Source organism: Pteronotus mesoamericanus, unplaced genomic scaffold, assembly GCF_021234165.1.
Source record: "Pteronotus mesoamericanus isolate MK-2021 breed Mesoamerican mustached bat unplaced genomic scaffold, CSHL_Meso_final scaffold_1186, whole genome shotgun sequence".
NCBI lineage: Eukaryota > Metazoa > Chordata > Mammalia > Chiroptera > Mormoopidae > Pteronotus > Pteronotus mesoamericanus.
The window spans coordinates 3,252,045-3,267,342 of record NW_026555302.1 but is presented as its reverse complement, the minus strand read 5'-3'; the positions used below and the strand labels follow the sequence as shown (position 1 = coordinate 3,267,342).

The 15,298-nt window shown below is 39.5% G+C and overlaps 1 protein-coding gene across 1 annotated transcript in view; it reads left to right on the top strand.

Moving 5' to 3' along the window:
- The window catches only part of HMCN1 (hemicentin 1), a 392,649-nt gene that overhangs the window by 81,528 nt on the left and 295,823 nt on the right, over positions 1-15,298 (top strand). The window contains exon 2 of the mRNA XM_054587651.1: positions 10,837-10,907. Coding sequence (XP_054443626.1) covers positions 10,837-10,907 — 71 coding nt within the window. The remainder of the gene's footprint in view (positions 1-10,836; positions 10,908-15,298) is intronic.

Here is a 15,298-nt window from a genome sequence, read left to right as displayed (position 1 = left end):
GAGTTTGACTTTTTCATCTTATGCAAAGTGAGAATATAAAGATTCTTTTTTAGAAGGCATGGCTTAAGAATGTAACTTATTTATTAATGCCCTTTTAGAGATGGAAATTTGTTAGATTATCTTAAGGAGTGATAGGCACAACAAACATTTATTACATCACACCTTGGGTGAGGCAGGAACAACTGTTCCTCATATTATAGTAGATATTTATCTTCCCTAGCATAACGCCTTTGATATTGCATGAAAGTTGCTCGCAGTAGCAGCATGCCATCCTCATTAAACCCTCAGGACAACATTGTGGTGTAGGTATGGTTATTATTTCTATTTTATAGAAGAGGAAGCTGAGTCATTGGGGCTAAGGAACTTGACAAAAATGAACAACAAAACGCTTCTACATGGCAGTACCTTGATTCTAACACAGATAGTTTGGATAACAGTGCCTGAGCTCTGGGATCTATAGATTTGCCTTATAGGTCCAACGTTCAGTAAATGTGGGCCCTGGGAGTGGACACTTCTAACCAGGTGTTGCTTTTCATCTCTGCTCTGTAGCTTTGCCGGTGGAGTCTGCGGTAGAAAGCGATCTAAGCGCTTTCGATCAGTTTGGTTGGTAATTGCACTTGGGCATATCTTCCTTTCGGTGGCTCTGCTAATTGTTATTAATGGATGCCTGTAAAACACATGTTAATTATTGCATTTTGGTTTGAGTACCGATGGTACAACAGAGAAACAACCCCTGCCTTTTGCAGTTCAGGTTTTAAACAGAAGGCTTGATCTAATCAGTTAACTGGAATGTTCTTCAGAGTGAAGCAGAGAAGCCTGGGAATGTGGGGCAGAGGTATTGAAACCCTGCAGCGATAAGAGAGGGCTGATCACTGAGATAGCAGCGAAATGCAGACTGTCTCTTGTTGCTCGTCTATAGCTTTGGGGAAGTTTGGATATGTGCCACTGCCTGTTGGTGTCTGTGAGGACACACACGCCTCTCCTTGCAAGCACAGTGTGCTTTGGTGACTTGGGAAGAGAGGAAGTGGAATGGCTCCTCTGTGGATGCTTTCCCATTACCAAGTGTGGGCATGGTGTGTCGTGGGTTAAAAATGCCTTTGGAGAAGGTTGGCACCGGAACAAAGTAATTAACTTCACTGACCTTGAAGAGACTGTGGTAACTGGCAAATCTGGGATACTTTTAGTTACCAACTAGGTGAAAATTCTGAACTTCTTCATTGTAGGAGATGTATTTAAATTAAAAATCAATGTCATAGTTCTAATATGTTTTCTATGAAGATAAAAAAGCAAGACAGATATTCTTGGGTATGTGAGCAGACACAAATCATTGCAAGAACATCTAGAGAAAATAGACATCAAGAAGCAGCAGAGCGGGACTCAGATGTGACTGTGGTTGAATCGCAGTGTTCCCAGTCTGAAGAGGGTTTTATTTCATTCAATCCAAAAGAATTCTTTGTACGTTCAATAAAGACTCACTGTAGGAGCTTGACATTGCCAAGCGTTGTGCACTTAAAAGAAAGATGAAAGCTTGAAGTGAGAGGATTGGAAAAGAATACCCTATCCAGATAATAGCTGTTTTGATTAGATTCTAAATACTTAAAATACTTCACCTCACAGCATTAACAGATAATGCCTCAAATCAGTGATTGCCTTGTTATCTTGCCTAATGCTCCCAAATATTTTTGTGCCTTTTCCTAGTGGTCATTGTTAAACCAATTAACAGCCACACAGCCAGAGTTCATGAGCACAACCTCAAGCTTGTATGTGATCAAGTGAAATTCCTTCCTTAAGGTATAAGTGCAATAATTTAAAAACTTTGAAGGAAAAAAGTACTCTACCTTGTCTACTTTTCCTTAATATCAGTTTTTACTCTGGTGTGACCTTTTGGAATTTGACCTTATGCATGTGTCTGTGTAGATAGTTACAATAAAGTGTATATACAATTTCATTTTGTCTTATTTAATGTTATATGATAAACATTTACTTATGTTTCTATATGGGACAATAGTTCAATTGCTGCCTAATATTATTTAGAGAATCATGTTTTTAATCATCTATTTTGACATTATTTATTGATATATTAGTAATGTTAATGTCTTTATTTTCTCTGAATTATAACAAAGAAGGAAATGACTTTATCACAACATAAATTTGGAATTCTTACCTACAGTACATATGGTAAATTCACAAAATTGGCAACCACTTATAATTTTACCAACAGTACAAATATTTCAGGTTTATTATGATCAGGTTTGAGTGATAATTTGAAAAAATTGTGTTCTTTCTCAACACAGTACTTCAAATTTGCTTCAGTTTACATCCCTTGCGTTATAACTAAATATGAACATTTGCTCCTATTCTTGTTTTTTTGCTATCCTCCTTTCAACAAATTTTCCTTTCATCTAATGATTGGTAATTTATTTTTTCTAGTGTATAAATTGAATGCACGTTTCAAATAATATAGATTTTAATTGATGACATAAATGTCACCAAATCCGGTTTTATATATTTTAATTTTCATTTGATTTTTATATATTCATACCAGTCAGTATTTTTCTTTGTGATTTCTTCTATTACATTGAAAAGGAGAGTGTTATTCTTCTATATATCTGATATATATTCTAATTTAGATTCAGTTAAAATAATTGTAAGGATTATATTGAACCATTTAGTTCTTTTGGAGTTTATTTGATAATATACTGTAAAATATGAATTGAAGTTAAATTTTTTAAAATAAATAATCCTGTTTTATACACCTTGTATTCAGCTATTAGTTTGTATACAGATTATGAATTCTTTCCCAGTTATTGCATATATATTTGTATACCAGCATTTCTATCTTCCTAGTTACTGGTGCCAGTCATGTCCTCTTTTGTGTTGTCACTTTTCATTGATATAAAGTTCCTGTGTGCTGCTCAAAATTAATTTAACAATATTGTTGCTAAGTATTCTAAAACACAAGCAAAAATAATCCTTTTTGAGATTTTTGATGTACTATATCCATAAATTAACTTGCCAGAATACACATATTTTAAAATTTACTTTTTGTATATAACTGTGTTTTTTTCCATTAAAAAGCCTTTTATGTTTTTCAGTAAGGAGTACTACTTAATTTAGCACCATGTTAAACCTGGGACATTCATACATTTGCTGGGCTTGTAAGTGAACGGTTCTTTGTACAGTCTGCCTAAATTTGGTTAGTGTGCGTCTCTTCCGGACAGCCGAAGGCCGCATCTGGCATCAAACGTGGACTATGAATACGAGTTCAATGCCCTGATGTTTGCATTTGGAACTGGCACTGCACAAAGATGTGTGGTAAAACCCATGCTGATCGCTCAAGCCACTGGGCTGCTAGGAGGACGGATCCTCCAGGCATGGTGCCTGCAAGGGAGTGCCCGTGGGCGCCAGGGTGCCTTTGGGCCAAGTGCAGAGCAAGGTGGCCCCTGAGGTCCTTATTGGATGCAGCTGAGCTTGGCCTCTGGCCAGGTGGGCTGCTCGGTTACCTCTGCCCTGTGCTCTGCCTGGAGGGGAATCTGGTGACATTGAGCTAGACATTTCCTCTTCCCATGGCCCCGCTGCTTTAACCCTTGACCGATAGGTGAGTCCCAGGGATCTTTAAACCTCCGTGCTGGGGCGTGCCTGGTATCTGGGTTGGGAGTTGCGGAAAGGCTTGTCCTGGCTGAAAGCTGAGACTTGGCCTCTGGCCTTGGCCAGGCCTCCGGCTTCCTCAATCCATCCCTCCCCACACTCACATCCAGGTCCCTGCCTGGGCAGGGTGGGGCGTGGTGGGTGGTGACCCAGAGATGGGGCTGCTGGGCAGGACCCGGGGCACCTGAGGGCAGGAGAACAGGTGGCAGAGAACCTGTCCCCAGAAGGTGGCAAGAGGCAGGACCACACATGAGCCAAGGCTCCAAGCTTGGAGTGCACGTTTCATCATCCCATCGTCCGTAGAACTTCACTTTCAAAACACAAATGCAAAGATACAATTATTTCAAGATAGTGACGGCAAAGCATTAAATCCCAGGGGAGGGGCCCTTTTGAGCGCACAGCCTTGTATAACTGCACCGGTCATAAGTCCGTGGAGCCAGCCCTTTGATTTGTAAGACACACCCAGATATGTCTGCCTCTGTTTCAATGTGCTTCTCCTGCCAACTTGAACTGACCTTGGATATACTGCCTGTGTGTTGAATGAATGAGTCCAAGCATTTAGGGGAAACCATGCACATGTTGCCATACACACACACACACACACACACACACACACATACACATAAAGCATCTATTATATTTTTAGCAATGTTTCTGATAACCTTATTTTGCAAATAAAGTGTTTAATTCATAAATATGGTTTTGGATCACTGCGTTATATTTTTCCTGAAAACATGATCAAAGGACTGCATGTGTTGTTTTAGTTGTGGAAACAATCAAGGCTGAAGTTAAGTCTATTCTCCTAACACGTGGAATTTGCAACAATATTAATGATTCTTTTATAAGGACTTGCAAACATATTTTTTCTTCTTCAACATAATTTTTCTTTTCTTTATCCCCCACTGATGTCTAGATTTGTTTGGAAGACCATTAAAGACTTGTCCAAGAGAACAATTACAACTTTGAAATGAATTCTAATGTTTTCTTAAAATTTAAAACACATATTTCTATAAGAATATCACTCTTTAAACTTAAAAATGTTCTTGTACATAATATTACTTTTCTTCTTGTTTGCTTTCAGAGTCACCTTGGAAAGATTGTTAATTAAATTTTATTAAACAGCTTAACTTAAAATATTGTTTTCTTTTCTCTCTGAGTATACCTTATCAATGCATAGATAGATTTTGATGTTAAAATCCCATTTTATATTTAAGATTACAGGTAAAACCAAGAGCCTGAACTTTGTTGGCCATTAAAAAATCCCACATTTGTTCTTGCAAGAGTACTTGGCTGCAGCCCTGGCCGAAGTCCAGTCTAAGCAATAACATCCTTCTCGGTGCACCTCAAAGTCCTGTGTCAATTACTAAGGCATTCTTCTTTGCTTCCTGTTCTAAACAACTATGTAACATTGCTGATTCCATGTTCATGGTTTTTCTGTATCCTGTTCAGCAGTCCAAGTGAAATAACTTGCATTCGTTACGCGTATATTATCTGTAACTTTGTGAAATGCATATGTTTAAGGTTATCATACAACTCATTGTTTAAATGAATAATCTCTTTGGATAATGGAACAGAATGCTATTGAATGAATATTAGCCAACATGACATGCATGAATTCATCATTGACCTGAATTTTATAAAACACACCAAATTCATCACTTCATGTCAAAACAATCATTAAGGGCCTTTAAGTGGTCTTGAAAATTACCTGTTTAATGTGAGTAGGAATGCACTCAATTAAATGCGTTCTGAAATATCTTTGGCATCAGCTCAGCTCACAGTCAGGAAACAGTTCTGTTTTTGTGGATTAGATGCAGATCATTTAGAAATCGTGCTGGACAGCAACATTATAATTGACTGAAGATAGAGAAATCTGGAAGAGCACACTGTAGATTAAATTGAAAACAGGAAAAGTAAATATAGTTATTAATCTGGTTTTCTGTAGCATCCCAGGAAATATGATATTTAATTTCATTTAGATAACTTTAATACTTTGAATATGTATATTTATACTAGCAACTCACATGTAGAAAACATTGGAATTGAGTCGCGTTAAATTCAATGACGGAGAGTAGAATTTTTTAGGAAGTGGAACTTGTTGAGAGTTAGCTCATTGAAGGGATTCTGAGCAGGCCAGGTTCCAATGTCTGGAATTTTTTTACTCTAATGTCACCCTCTGCTAACCTGGTGTCTTTTCCAGTCCCAGCTCATGCGTCACGTCCTCCTCGATGCCTTTACAGTGCACGTCCCCAGAGCCCAGGGGCCTCCCTGTCCTCTCTAGACGCTCAGAAAAATCTGCTGTGCCTCTGTATCTGTATCACCTGGCTTTTTAAACTTTTCATAGCTCAGTATTTTATGAGATGTTAACTATATTTAAATTTCCAGCAGGGCAGCTCCTTTGATTTATATATTGCTTTGATTCTTCTGTGTTTCACAAATATTGATTAATTTATAATGCAGACTATGGGGTCTTGTTTCAACTTTTCACATATTTATGCGTAATTATAAATATAAGGCTAAGAAATATGTGCGTGATTGCATGTATGTGTGTGTGTGTGTGTGTGTGTGTGTGTTTTAAAAACAAGGAAAATTTGAACACTGTTATCAAATCACTCACAGGCAGTGTTTAGATCCCAACAGCAGAAATAAATATTCCTTGTTCCTCATATTATCAAGGAACCACTTTTGAGTGAAGAAAAACTACAAGGAGCAGAAATCTGTTAGTGGAAAGGAAAAAGGAAATGAGGAACTGGATATCGATCTTGCCAAGTGAAGCAGTGAAAGAAAATACTACATTGTGAATTTCTTTCCATTATTTTCTGAAATACAATCCAGCAACTCAGATTAAGAGAACAATGGCTGAGATGCTGGAAATCAATCCAGGCCATCTGATAAATCGCTAGGAAACGCTGGCAATAACAAAATTAATGAAAAGAGGAAAGACTTCCTTAGAGTTTCAGATATTGTTCTCTTTTTTTTTTCTTTTTAAAATCAAAAGTGGTCTTCTGAAAAGTGGCTATTTCTCCTACTTGCAATAATAATGTAAACTTCACGTTTCTTGTGTTTTCAAAGAGTTCCTATATGTGGGAAATTGTCTATTGAGTTTCTGCACCAATAACTTGATTAAAGTAAAGAACAAGACATTCTGGTTAACAGAGGAACTACACGTTTTCGGTTGACTCATCAGTGTCCTCCTTAGGAGCGGCAGGTGGCTGCCTTTATTCCTTTTTCATTCTTGTCTCCTTACTCTCCCTGCTTCCCATCTGGAGCATTTATTGAGACTGCTGTAGGGGCATCTAGACTGTCCATCTCCTTCTGCGGACAGTCCGGTGACAGTCACAGTGTCACATACTGTATACAGTAGATGCCATCATGCCACAGGCAACGTGGTGCCGTGCCAGCCCTCAAAGGGAGGGGGTTGCTTTGGTTTAATCACTTAACCCTCCATTGTTTATTTAACTATGTCGGCTCTGCCTTTTTCATGAGGTGGTTGTGAGGTTCAGAAGGAGTCACTTTACATTACAAAGTCATATGAATTATAAACATAGTTGCAAATAGAGATAGTTGTAGGTAATAATAGTGATTTGATAGATTATAGGATTACTTGATATATAAACATGGTATGTAGAATTTTTTTTAAATTTTATTTTTTTTAATTTATTTTTTCAAATACATTTGTCTCTGCCTACCCCCCCACCACTTTCCCTTGCCCCCTCCCTCCTTTCCTCCCTCAGCTCTTCCCCTTTGGTTTTGTCCATGAGTCCTTGCTGTATGTTCCTTGGTATGTAGAATTTAAAAAGAAATTAGCATTATGAAGAACTTACTTGTTTTTTCTTAATTTGAAATCCTGAATTTTCATCTCCTTTTTGAAATCTCCCTTGATTCTTTCAAAAAAACAATTCTCCACATGAGTTAGTGCTCCCACGCCACCTTCTCTATTCTCCTATTTCTGCACTTGCTACAGTGTAGCGTACTCACTCCCATATTTACGGTTTGATCTTCTCCATCAGACCATCAGGATTTTCAGAGTGGGGCTCCTGTTTGTTCATCCTGTTATCAGTGGCAACTGCATGTACTACATGCTCAAGATATGTTTGTTAAAAGATTTTAGAAGGAATTTTGCAGTGAAGTTTCTTTGTGTGATTAATCACGGTATCGCCTAGGCAAGAGGGATACGTTTTTTGGTCTATTAAAGATAATATCCAGGCATGCAACAATAAAGCATTCTGGATGTTCTGTGCATCCAATTAGGCGCTCTCGCCCATGGCCTGTCCTGCACTTGGTGCAGAGGAAAGGAGGAGAGGTTGTAGCGAGGTGACCATCGACAGAAAGGAGATCTCGGAACACAGGAACTGTGAGTGAGCTGCGCAGGCGACTCAGTGTAAAAGTGTTCCCAGATACCTCAACCTTTTTCCTTGCCATCAAAGGTTTCCAATTTCATCTTCTCTGGACCTCACGTTTTTCTGGCCTGTAGAAAGGGGATTGAACCAAAAGATCCTTAATGCTTCTTCTTGCTTGATGGTTCTGTTTGGAGGCTGATGATTGTTTTATTCTCTTTGGTGGTTTTTTAACAATAAAAATGGGTAGAATTAATTGAATGTCGGGGAGATGATGTCTGCATTCTGTGAAATGTTACACACCTTTAATCTTCCCATGTATTTATTATGCAAATATTATCAAAGCAACATTGAAGCAAATTGGAGAAAAGGCGGCACATCCCCTGGGGTAGGACTCACATCCGACTTCATAGAACGAGAGGTGCCCAGGCAGATGAAAGACCGTGGGGATGGCCACAGGGCTAGTGCGGAGGCACAGTCGCTCCTTGCTAAGTAAAGGGTGTTGGCGCATTCAGAAGGTTGGATTAATCGAGAAGAGGGCCTGGAATGCCTTGGAGAGTTCCCATTTAATTCTAGAAGCAACAGAGGGCTCTGTTCAGGCAGGAAGAGAGGACAAAGTCGTACCTGCTGAATGTCATCAAAGGCTTGGCAGGGGATGAAACCAACAGGAGCAAAAAGGAAGAGAAGGGGAAGTTGCTCATACAACTGGCACAGGGCTCTAATATGGGGAGAGAAAGACTGAGAGGGAAGCAAGTCCAGAAGGGAGGAGGCTGATTCTGCCAAATAGTCCCATCATTCAATTCAAAAGACTTGGAAGGGATCCTTCCAGCTGGAGGGACGTGGCAAGTGTTTGCCTCTCCTGAGTATTTCTCATAACTGATAAAAGATTTATCTCCGCGGTCCCTGTGGTTTGCAAAAATGTTTATTAATGAGCTGCAGGAGAGATTTCCTATCTTTGTTCAACGCAGGTGGATATTTGAGTCTCTGGAAAGCTGCATGAAGGCTAAGCAGGCCTCTTTTTAATAGTATTTCTTGGTCTCCACTCTTGAAGAACAGGCATATATCCAGGGCTCTTTTTAAAAATTACTATTAAAGGGAATGTTCTTGCTTGTATGTAACTTTGCACTGTTCTGCAATTGCCTTTTTTTCTAGCATTTTTTGGTATTACTTCCTACTGCTTGAGTTCTGAATTCTACTCAATGGAATTATTTCAGTATTATGCCATGTAGGAATAGAAGCTTGGTGTGACAAGGCTGCTGACAATTTATATGTCAGTGTAACTGCCTGGCGTGTCCTCTGCTGTTTTGCATTCCTTCGCAAAGTATGCCTTTGTTTAGTCTTGAGAGAGTAGGCTTCACCGATTTTCCATATACTCTGGGCATGATTTTCCACAGCGAATGACTGCTCTGCTTTGTGTGGAATGTACGTGTTTGCCTTTTCACAGTTTCTCCAGTTGCCTCTGCATTCCTCTTGCATCCTGCAAGGTGTCTAATCTATGGCGAAGGATGGAGGCATTTTTTTCATGTGATTTCTAAAAACAATTACATGGGTTCTGGCGGACAAATTGTACTTTTTTTCCCGACTTACCTCCTTTGTTTCTAAAATCCTACCGTCTGTTTTTGCATCACGTTGAGCTTATTATAGAAGGCCTGGCTAATTAATTATTATCCTTTGAAGTCCTGAAATTCTTTTCTAGCAGTGTTCCTTTGAAGCTAGAAAAGGTCTTGTGTTAACTACATGTTAACTACATGTAAAATCCTAAACTACATGTTAAGGATTTTTCTAATTTTCTACTGCAGTTGCGTATTACAGTTTTGAGTGCAGCCTGTATCTTCATTAGATATAATAGAAAACTCTTTATCTACCCTGGGAATTTAAGATGATATGTCTGTGCATACAATACTCAGGTGAATGTTAATACTACTGTTTAAATATATGGGTATTTCCTGGGGGAAGTTGTTAATATCTGTAAGAGCCACTTTACGCTGGTCTATTTTAAAAGTTGATTTTTTTTTTAAAGAAAATGATCTTTGTGGATTAAAATGTTTACTATAGACATGCTATATCCTACCAAAAAATGTTGCCAACTTAACCCTCATGGAAACCTGGGCCCCTTCTCTTCATTTGACTTCAGTCCTGGTTTTCCAGCGAATGCTGTGGCCCTACCTGCTCCCATCTGAAGCAGTGATTTGTGCAATAAACACATTAGGGCAACGAGGAGGGTGGCAGCAACCCCGAAGGTAATCGTGGGGTCAAAGTGAGCTCAGGAGTACAGCGCCAGCCATGGGGAAGGAAGTGATAAGGACAATTTCCTGAACTTTTAATGTCCTCATCTCTTTGCTTCTGCAAGTTCTTACAAATCCTGTGGGATAGGCAGTGAAGGTCATTTGTTCTCTTATTGTTTAGTGGTAAACTTTTTATTTTAAATAAATTTGGACTTAGAGAAAACCCGCAGACACATTTACAATACATAGTTGAGAAAACAGAATCATAGGGTGAATAAGTGATTCATTCAGAGTCCAACAACAAAGCAGGTGTTCAGTAAATCTTGACCGATTGGTGAGAGTAAAAAGGAACAGAAACTGGGGTCTCCTGACTCTTTGTCTTGTGACATTTTTGACTTCTCATTTGCATTTTGCAAGGCTAAAAACCCATTCTTTTATGTATGCGTACTTTACAGCAAATTGTGAGTTATTATTTGGTTGCTATAAGTTACTTGTTCTGCAAATCATTTTGTGGTAATAAATAACCATGTAGTGAACAGTAAAAAGACATTTGCAAACACACTACATTAAAGTATTTTATGCCATTGATTACTATTTATTTACCTATGTCATTTTTATCTTCACAGAAATTGGCCCAGTGACAGTCACCACAGATCCCAAGAAATTTCAGTATGAACTGAGAGAACTATATGTTCAGGTGAGTTCTTGTTTTCTTTTTTTTTTTTCTTTTTGGGGGAAAGGGAAATCATTTACTTTTAGCTGAGTTTCCTCATTTTTATATCAGAAAGAAGTTATGTTTCCATTCCAATACCACTTCTTTTTCTTGCTGAGTCCTGAATGAATTGCACAAAGGATGGGGAAGTGGGATAGAATGGGTTCAAAGTATCACCGTTCATTTACGCACTTTCGGTGGCTGCTGCCACGTGTCAATGGCTGAACTGAACCGTTGTGACAGAATGTCTGGCCCACATAGTCTAAGAAGTCTAAGATATTTATTATATGACTCATGACTGAAGAAGTTACTGACCCCTGTTTTTGATGAGTCCCTTCACTGAGAATCATAAGGAACAGTTCATTCTTCCCCCATGACAGTAATGAAATGATAATTTTGATATCCTATGCTGTGAGTCAACTATATAAAATGTTCGACTGTAAGTATTGTATAATTTGGTTATTAGGTAGTAATAACATTGGTTTAAATAATATTCCAAAAACAGTGTTGATATGCACCTTCTCAGTATGGCTTTGAGATCATTATCCCCAAATCCATTCATTAAAAAAACGAAATTGCTTCCTGGCAGCCATTTCAGCATGCCGTCCTCCATGGATGGTCTCTGGTGTGGTCACTTACAGAATGTTTAGCCACTCCTCTTCGTTCATCTAAGATATTTGTATCTGTACCATCGGCTGCCTTTTCCCCTCAAGGCTGCTGTTCTTCTGGGGGACTTCAAAATTAATGACTATGACCTGTCAGAACCTTCTCTTCTCACTTCCTTAGCCTGCTGGATGTCTTCAGCGACCTTTTCTTTACTCGGTCTCAGTCTTCTGTCCCCACACCCCCTCTGGACCTTATCATCACCCCAATCCAGTCTGACTCACAAATCACTAACTCAAGCATCTTAATCTCCAACAACAACACCTGCCCACCAAGCCTGTTGCTGCATTTCCTGGCCCTACAACGGCCTCTTCACCATCGGCGAGCTCCGGTCCACTGACCCCTCTCCTGTGTCCTACCTAGGCCATCAAACCTCTTCTTTTTTCACTTTCCCTCAATCCAGTTCAGAGTTCTGTTATTTCAAAAACACTCCCTTTTCTTTCTTGGCCATTGCTTTTTGGTTCAAAAGGCAAAACCTGATTCTTGAAGGATCCCAAAGATGCGCATTCTCCATGTCTGTCCCCTGGTGGCCAAGTGCTATCGAAGTCTCACACTGTGGCAAGTTGACTCCACTGTACATACATAACCACCTATCTCCACTGGACTCAATACTCCCACTATCCTCCTATGTTTCTTTGGTCAGTGAAATCTCTTCTTCCTCCCAGAGACAATGGCAAATATTATCTACCTTTTTTTTTCAATACCTACTTATCCCATCACCCTTTTATTAATGGCCATTTCCGCAAATGATCTACTGTGAGCAAGAGACCTTACTTACTGTTTCACACACAGGCACATAAAAGTGGAAGCCCTCTCATAGCTGGCGTGTAATCCACACACAGCCAGTACCCATCGTATTCTCATTCTCTACTTGATCTTAACCCCTTGGCTTTCTCAAGATCTGAATACTATCAGACTGTTTCAACTGCTTGAGAATTCCCATTTACTTCTAAAAACATTCAAGTATCTCCAAAAACAAACAAACAAACAAACAAATCCCAATAAACCAAAGAAAGTATAAAGAGCAAAACAAACAACACTAAATCTCTTTTTTTTCTCAAATTCTCTTACTAATAACACCTTTTACCCTGCTCAAGACCCTCAGTGCCTGGGAAGTTGTCGGTATTCACCGCCATCGTCTCCTCACTCCCCTCTCCCCGACTCACCACTCAGTCTATTTCAATCTAGTTCCCACGCCCCCTTGTCACTGAAGTAGCTCCAGCCAGTGATACCCAGTCTCTGTTTTGCCAACTGCAGTGGGAACATTTCAGTCATCAGCATATTAGGTGGGCATCTATGTAGTCTTTGACAATACTGACCTCTCGCTCCTTCTTGAGACATTCCCTTCGCTTAATGACTCTTTCATTTTTCTTCCTGCCTTTGGAACTGGCCCCTTTTTTCCTTTCACTTTTTATCCTCTCTTTAGGCAAAGTCGTCCATACGTGCATAAGTATGTTCCCAGCCTAGACCTCTGCTCAGAGAAACAGACCCTTGCGCTAGTGTTTTTGATGTCACGGTGACCCTTCAAATGTTCCTTTCTGTTGCCCCAAACGCGGCCCCAAATCCCTGCTCTTTGTTTTGTTTGTTATCTTTTTGAGTGATGGCTACAGTATTCTGGTTCTGCTACCAAAAGTTTGAGTCATTTTTAATACATCCCTCCCTTTCCCTATCAAGTCTTGGTTTTTATCTTCCTAAATATTTTTATATCAGTGGACTTCTCTCCATTTCTGTTGGTCCAGCCTTAGTCCCAGATCCTGTATATTTAGTCTAAATTAATGCAAAAAAGCTTCTAAGTGATTTTCCTGCATTTATTCTTGTTTTTATTTTTTTAGGCTGTTCTCTCCTCTGCAGACAAAATTTTCTCAAAATACATCTCTGAACATTTCCGCTAACACCCTGTCCATTCACATCATACCCTCACCACACCACATTCTTCCCGAGGTCCTCAGTGCCCGGAGACCCAGATGCCTTCCAGCCCTGTCTCCTGCCGCTTTCTCCCCTGGGTTTGGGCTCTGTGCTCTCTCTGCCTTGGAGCTTTGCCTACAGCCTCGTGCATCGACATCCTCGTCCATCTCGTCATAGAGCTTTTGCACATGCTGTTCTTGCACAGGAAGTTCCTGGCCTTCATCCTACCCTCAGTCCACGCTGCCTCATCTTGAAAACCACTTCCTCAGAGAACCCTGCCCTATCCTCTAGGCCTGGCCATTTCTCCTTGCCTCTCTTCATCACAAAATAGTTGGCATTTCACGTTGAAGGATCATGTCTGCTTTAGCGTGTTACTGAATACCCTAGTAAATGCTCACTTTTTGATTAACGAAAGAGCGAATGAGTGAATATACCATTATGTACAAATTAAGAGAGTCCAGATTAGACTGTGAATGACTTAGAACTGTCTATGGTATGAGCATAATTGGGGCATAAGGTGAAAAACCCAAAGTTTGGTATTCCAAATAAACATTTAGTCATAATTCTTGTATAATTCTCTATTTTTAAATGACATACTAAATTGAATTATACGTCATAAACATTTAAATAGATTTTATATAGTCATCCCTTGGCTATTTTTCTCTCTTATTAAGTTTATCTGATAATTATCTTCACAAATATACTTCCATTTCCCTTCTCTTATACCATGTTATTCTTTTTCAGTCATTATCTTGATCCTTAATTACAATCGACTTTTCTGTCCCTCAATGTAACAAATTCTTTGCCACTTTGGAGGTCCGGATTCTCTGAAAAGAAATCTTCACATAAAAATATCTGTCCTGTACATGGATTGTGGAAATTAGAAATTGTATTGCCCTAGTTGTGTGCATTTTTATGTTTCCTATTCTACCATGAGCTCTCGAGACGTCAGCCTTGTACCGCGTGCTGAACATCTGGCCCACCTGTGGGTTGGATCAGTGTCCACAGCAGGAGGGGCTAAATTAGCAGCTGAATAAATGAATGCCACATGAAGGTGCTTTTACTTGATGGTACAAAAGATACCTTAAAAGCTTAATCATCAATTTTTATTACAGGGGGCTGCAGAAGGGCCAAGTATGGAGATTTCTAGCTGATTGAATATTAGGAAGGGATTTACTGTATTCTTTTTTTTCTTTTTCCCCTGTGCAAGAGTAAAGCCGGGCTACATTCTTGGATATCTGGCCAGAATGAAAATACCTATATTCTCAATGAAGCCGGGCACTGGTACATCCTGACTTCCCGACTCTCCCTTTCTTTTGTTGTAGAGGATTTTCAGGGAGTGCTTTTACTCTCCTTGCTCTGTTTGTCCCTGAGCGAAGGACAATGATACCTGACTCACACGTACTCCGTTGATCCCCTCCCCAGGGCACCTCCCCCCACCTTCTGAAATTGAACCTGACACACTCTGCAAGGTCATATAATGACTCTCTTCAGGAAAATAATCTTTCTTCCTCTTTCCCTTGGAATGAAAGCTGGTGCCCAATCCTCTGGAGCTTTTCCTTGGACTGGCTGCATCTTATGAATTCATTTTGCATTGACTTGGGAGCCAAGAGAATGCTTAATTAGAACAACCAACCAGAGAAGGAATCAGTATTACTTTTTTCCTTTATTCCCCATTGGGCAGTGTTATAGGCATCGAGGGTACCATGGCAGTGCTTTAACTTTCAAAGTGTCTAGTGAATTATTCTTTTTCAAATCAATGGCAAAAGTTTCATTAAGTGGGGGTTAAATATGAAAAGACTCTAGGC